General features: G+C 62.2%; 1 protein-coding gene across 1 annotated transcript in view; it reads left to right on the top strand.

Moving 5' to 3' along the window:
- MYO7B (myosin VIIB) overlaps window positions 1-6,444 on the top strand; it is an 81,747-nt gene that overhangs the window by 67,146 nt on the left and 8,157 nt on the right. Inside the window, 5 exon segments of the mRNA XM_015567482.1 lie at window positions 748-871; window positions 1,317-1,436; window positions 2,277-2,450; window positions 3,340-3,567; window positions 4,420-4,587. Of these exon segments, the coding sequence (XP_015422968.1) occupies window positions 748-871; window positions 1,317-1,436; window positions 2,277-2,450; window positions 3,340-3,567; window positions 4,420-4,587 (814 nt within the window).

A 6,444-nucleotide genomic window follows, 5' to 3' on the forward strand; every position in this document is an offset into this window, starting at 1 on the left:
GTGAGTGAATGTGTTGGCCCTGGGCCATGGAGCATTCCAGAAATCTTGTGCTGTGGCCCTGTTCTTCTGCTTCTACTGGCCAGGATGGTCAGTTCCCATGCTTCTCGGCCTCAGTTTCCCCTTATGTAAGAGAGGGCACCAGACCTGGCTTTCCAGCCCCTGCTTAGGGTCTGCAGTTCACTCGGTCACAGCACCAGGACGGCTCCTCTGAGGAGACGATGAGAGGGTAGATGCAAAGAGGAGGGGCCAGGAGGAGCAGGTGGAGCAGGTCGAGGCGCTGGGCTCCCTGGCTTATGCCTTTGGTTCGTCTCACGAACGTCATATGGAGGAAAGGCAGAGAATCTAAGTCATCCCAGACCCAGAGGCACCTTCCACGACCGTCCCTGGCCTTTGTGGTGTGCCAGTGTCGGCCTGCCGTCGCACAGAAGCCGCCTCGCTGTCATGCGGGTCCCTTGGGGACAGCAGGAGGTGTGCTGCCCACCGTCTGCCCCGGGCACTGGGGCTCCCAACACCAGGGAACTCCCAGCTGCATCGCCTCACAATGCCTCTGAAAAGGTTTTCAACACATTTTACCAAACGTATTTTGAACATCAAGTCTCCTGTGGGTTTCACCGTCTCTGCACGTGCCTTTCCGTACTACCGCTTTCCCTAAGTGCCAGCTGTCAGGCCCCCACGGCGGCTGCCTGGAGCGTGTGCAGCTTGTGGATGGACACCGGGGCCCACCTTCCAATTGCTTGTCACCATGAGCACCATGGCCAGTGCGGCTCGGCTGGCCGAGCGCATCCTGTGCACGAGAGTCGCCGGTGCCACTCCTGGTCAGGGCACGCGCCTGGGCTGCAGGTTCCGTCCCCCGTCGGGGCACGTGCGGAAGGCAACTGATCTCTGTCTCTCTCTCTCTCACTCTCTCTCCCTCCCTCTCTCTCGCCCTTCCTCTCTCTAAGATGCCTTTAGGAGAGGTCTGAATCATTGGGCCAAGAGTGTGCTCATTTTAAAATTATGTACTATTTAAAACATTGACAAATTGATCCTAAGAAATGTCCAATTTATCTTCCTTCTCATGTTATATAAGAACGCGCTTTGTCAATGCTGAGTATTACCATTTTAAAATTTACAATTTTCCCAGCTTTATTGGGATATCATTGGCGTGACCCCAGGAGTCCAGGGTGCACAGTGAGTGCTTGCGTGTCGGCGGGCATCGCAGTGGTCGCACGGCCAGGCCCACACCCTCGCCTCACAGGCGGGAGTGACTGCGTCGCTGGAACCCATCTCGGCGGGAAGTAGACAGTGACCTGGCCCTGTCCCTTCCTCGCCCGCAGTATCTGCTGAACTTCATCGGCGAAGGGCCAGCTGGCTACGGGCCCTTCTGTGCCGAGCGCCTGAGACGCACCTACGCCAACGGGGTTCGCACGGAGCCCCCCACTTGGCTGGAGCTGCAGGTAGGGGACTGCTGGAGTGGGAGATGGTCAGGGTGGTGTCAGCCCCTGCGGCTCTTCTAGCCCAGGTTTGGGGTGCCTTCTTTGGTCCTGCCAGCAGGAAGCATATTCTCAGGCTCTTCCACCCACTTGGGGAGCTTCTGAGCCGCAGCCCCTGGGAGCCTCTGGCGAGGCACGTCCCTGGGCCCCGCTGGTTGGCGCTGATGTGGGTGCTCTGGGTGCTTTCCTAGCGGAGGCGGCAGTCGCTGTCGTCCTTGGGGGGTGTGGGCCGCACCATGAGTGCCCCGTACTCTCAGGAGGGTCCTGCAGACCCGGGCGGGTGAGGGCATCTCGGGGTCCCTGGAAGCCCTCACACCCCGTGTCCGGTGGCGCCTGTACTGGGGTCCCCTCTGCCCCCCTCCTTCCCACGTTTGTCCTGCCACCCAAGTTCCTTATCGACCTGCTCGGCCCGAGCCCTGGGCTGCATGTGCCCTTGTGGCCGCTGTCTGGTGCTCACTCCCTATTGTGCTCACGCAGAGGGAACTGTGGTTCCCAGGTGTCGGAATGTTCCAGAGTCCAGGACGGGGCAACTGCCACGGGCTCTTCTGAGCCTCTGATTCTCAGCCACTCGGGTCCCAGAGCTCAGGGGTGGGGGGCGCCGCCTGCTGGCTGCACCCCGCGGACAGCACTGGGCAGCCTGCTCTTGCCCCACCGCGACCATCAACCATCAGGCCGCAGCCACCTCTGCTGGCCAGAGCTCTGGGGCAAGAAGGGAGCGGGTTGTGGCAGCGCGGGCCAGGGCGCCGGAGCTCCGCAGGCAGCAGAGCGGCCCTGGAGCTGAGGGTCTGCCTCGCCTTCCCCCAGGCGGTCAAGTCCAGGAAGCACATCCCGGTGCATGTCGTCCTGGCGACGGGGCAGAGCCTGACCGTCACAGTGGACTCGGCCTCGACCTCGCAGGAAGTCTGCCTGCACATCGCCCGCCAGCAGGGCCTCCGCGACCACCTGGGCTTTTCCCTCCAGGTCGCCGTGTACGACAAGGTACTGGGCAGCCCCTCCGTCCTCCACCCGGCTCCCAGGCCAGCTCAGCCCATGAGCCACACGCCCAGCCACTGCTCTTCCTCCCCGTGGCCAAGACAGAGGTGCACACACTTACACACTCACTCACACATTCGCAGATATGTAGTCAGTCACACATGCACACACACACATACACACGCACACACTCATTCTTATACACATACTCACACCCAAATGCACATACACTCTTATATGCACACACTCACACACATACACTTATATACTCACACATACACACATACACACTCACACAAAGAGAAACTCTCACATGCACACATTCTTTCATACACTTACACATATCCACTCACAGATATACACATACACCCACTCTATCATGCACACTCACTCAACACACACATGCACACTCTCACACACATGCATACACACACACTAACACACATGAATGCACACTCACACACATGCCCATGGCAGCCCTCGGCCCAGTGCCCCCCGCACGTCTTGCCAGCCCCTCACCTGAGCGGCCCCCACATAGCCAACCCCAGGCACCCATACGTCCCACCCACCCTCACTGTGGGGACAACGCCCATGCAGCAGATGCGAGGGCCTCACGGCCAGCTCCACCGGACCCACATCCTCAACCACCCAAATGCCCAGTCTTGGCCTCCCTCATGCCAACCAGTGAGTTCAGGGCACCACCCTTGTCATGGCAGCGGCGGCACCAGCCCTGCCTCCCCTGGGGGCCAGTGGGAGGAGGAAGGGAGTGACAGGCGAGCCAGGTCCCTGTGCAGAGGGTCCCCAGGGTCCCCTGGAGCCCACAGTGGGTGGCTGAGAGCAGGCATCCCCTGGTGCCTGTGCACAGCGCCCTGACCCCATGCCCGTCTGGCCTCAGTTCTGGTCCCTGGGCAGTGGGCGCGACCATGTGATGGATGCCATTGGCCAGTGCGAGCAGCTGGCACGGGAGAGGGGCGAGAGCGAGCGCCAGTCGCCCTGGCGCCTCTACTTCCGGAAGGAGTTCTTCAGCCCCTGGCACGACCCCCAGGAGGATGCCGTCAGCACCGAGCTCATCTACCGCCAAGTCCTCCACGGCGTCTGGTCCGGCGAGTACAGCTTTGAGAGGGTGAGGGGCCTCCCCAGGCCTGGGGCTGGCAGTCCCCGGGGCTACTGGCGGCCTGGCTTCAGGGCGCTCCCGCCAGCCTCCATGTCCTCTTCGCTCGCACCAGGGTGTGCTGGCGCCTCCTTCCAGCAGCTGGCAGGGAAGCCCCCATCAGCCCAGGCCTCGCTCAGGGCACCTGTTGGTGGGGTGGCAGGGCCGGCTTTGAGGTCATGGCTTGGTCTCCACCCTGGTTGAGCGCCCCCTGCCTTCTTGAGCAGGGTGGCCTGGGCTCTCAGGCCCTTGTCCAGGAGAGCAGAGGCGCCCGAGCTTCGTAGGCCTGGAGCATCGAGGGAAGGAGGGTGGGCCGGAGGGCGGAGGGCTCGAGCCCCTATGTGGTCACCCCTCCAGCCGGGAGGATGGGGCAGTGGGCAAGGAGCCAGGGCTGGCCGGGCCCTGAGGGCAGCAGCTGCAGGAGAGCAGGGGGACTGGCCCCCACAGGCACTGGAGCCAGGACTGAGCCTGGGCCTCAGACCCCCCCCCCCAAGTGCTCGCAGAAGCCCCTCAGGGTGGCCCTGACCACCTGTGACCCGGGAGGCCTGGGTGAGACAGGGTACAGGCCTGGCCCACATGCACCCCCCCAGTGATGTCAGGGTTCCGCCCAGGCCTCCACCCTCGGGGCTCCCTGAGGGCTGGAGAGGAGCCCCCTGGCCCCCAGGGGCACAGGGTGGGTGCACCGCTGGGTGGGGAAGAGCAAGTGCTGTCCAGAGGAGGGTCAGGCCTGGCAGCTGCTCCTGCTCCTGGTCGGCCTGAGTGCAGCCGTCGCTGCTGGGGTTGGGGTTACAGCTTGCCCCTCACCGCATGTCTGTCCGGCTGCAGGAGGAAGAGCTGGTGGAGCTGCTGGCCCGGCACTGCTACGTGCAGCTCGGCACCTCCGTGGGGAGGGAGGCCGTGCAGGCACTGCTGCCCAGCTGCGTGCCCCCCAAGCTGTACCGGACCAAGACCCCGGAGCAGTGGGCTGGCCTCGTCGCCGCCGCCCTCGCCCAGGTCAGCCTGCGGGCCTGACTCTCCCTTGGGGGTGGGGCTGGTGGAGGCCCACCCTCTGGGCACAGGAACTTGAACTTGCCAGTGAGCACAGCTCTGGGGCCTCAGGTCTACCCAGGCCCTTTCCGTCAGCGCTGGTCACAGGCCCGGCCCACGCGCCGCCTCCTTTTGAGTTGGCATCGTGGGTCTGGATGGCTCATCCCACTGGTCTCGACCGCAGCCTGTCAGGGTCCGACCTTCGGGCACAGAAGGGCCCCGCCCGGCTCTGCCCTGGCCCAGTCTTTCCGGCTCCCTGGGTCCTGGGTGCTTGGGGCCTGCATTAATCCTTCCACCCCACCCTCCCTGGCACATGGCCGATAGCCTGACACAGGGAGGGAGGCCCGCCCACCCAGGGGCTCCCATGCAGAAGCCACCCACGTTCAGAGAAGGGCATTGCAGATGACGCCATCTCATGCTGCCCTCGAAGGCGGCCTGAGGTGGGTGGTGGCAGGGTCCTGGGTGCCTCTGGTTTGGGAAATGCTACTGCTCTGTCCTGCTCGTGGGGGCAGTGAAAGGCCCTGGCGAGTCCTGCAGCAGGAAGCCTGGCTGCTGGGCCGTGCCAGGCACTCGCGTTCCTCGGACAGGCATTTGGGGGGCAGAGCTCCTCTTGGGCGTGGATGTTGCTCCTCGGCCTGAGTGGATGGGTTTGCAAGAGGCGTGGGCTTTTCAGGGCTCGGGGGAGAGGGAGGGGCCAAAGGCCACGGAACCTAAGGGACCATGAGTAAGTAGTGGCTTCGTAACTTAGGACGGGAAGTTAGGGGGATGGTACAGAATTGGGAAATTTCCCCTCACCCCTTTTTTCCAAAGTGAATGTAGTTTCACTGATTTTTTTTCATTAAACTCTTAAAGTGTACATTACCCAATAAGTCAGAAAATGCAGACAAGCAGGAGAGAAAAGTGAAACCATCATGAGGTGATCGTGCTTAACATTGTGATACACATCCCACCCTCCCAGACTCCCTTAGCCACATACACAACTGAGATGCGAACATGATGAGCGGGAAATACGCCTTTTCAAAGTAGAAAGCGCATATTCTATGACATTGCCTCCTGCTTCCTCGCCTGGCCGCGCAGCCGGCGTTTCCGTGACTTTAGGTTCATTTCAATGGCCGCATGGTGTGCACTGAGGCATCACTGTTCTGATGTCTATGGATGAGTGTTAAGGTCATTTCCCGTTTCTCACGTTAAGCACGAGGGAACCACTTTGCAGATACAACCTCCACTCACTCGGTTTACTCATCAGGTTAAATCCCGGAAGAGGGGCTTCGAGTGTCGCTCAGCGTGTGGCCGTGGCCAGGCCCTCCGACGTGGGCGCCCGCCATGTTCCTCAACATGTGTGACCACTTTTTAAAGCAGGAACAAGGGAAATATTTTATTCAACAAACAGTAAAGAGAGTGCTCCGTAGGCACACAGAGCAGTGGAGACCGAGGAAAGGGGGAGGGGGAGGGACAGCAGAAGAGAGGGGAAGGGGCTGAGGAGGAGGCCCCTGGAGGTGTTCCCCAAACATGGAAAAAGGAGAAAGAGGGGCACCGAGGACAGAGGGGGACTCCACGACAGGCCCTGCCCAGAGCCAGGTCCGCCCGCGAGGCACGCGTTGGCCAGCGCGCAGCCAGGAGCCCGCGGACGCTGCAGGGCCCTCGGCCTTCCCAGAGGCGGCCGTCCACGGGCCGTCGGGATGCTACAGAGGAGGAAAGCCCGCCTCCCTTTTCCAAACCAGCTGTGGAGGGTCCTCCCCAGGGCGGTGAACCGAGGCTGCCTCCGCCCAGCCTCCCCACCGAGCGCGTGTTTGCCGAGGGGGTGCCGCGTGAGGGAGCCGAGGG

This window comes from Myotis davidii, unplaced genomic scaffold (assembly GCF_000327345.1).
Source record: "Myotis davidii unplaced genomic scaffold, ASM32734v1 scaffold1844, whole genome shotgun sequence".
Lineage (NCBI taxonomy): Eukaryota > Metazoa > Chordata > Mammalia > Chiroptera > Vespertilionidae > Myotis > Myotis davidii.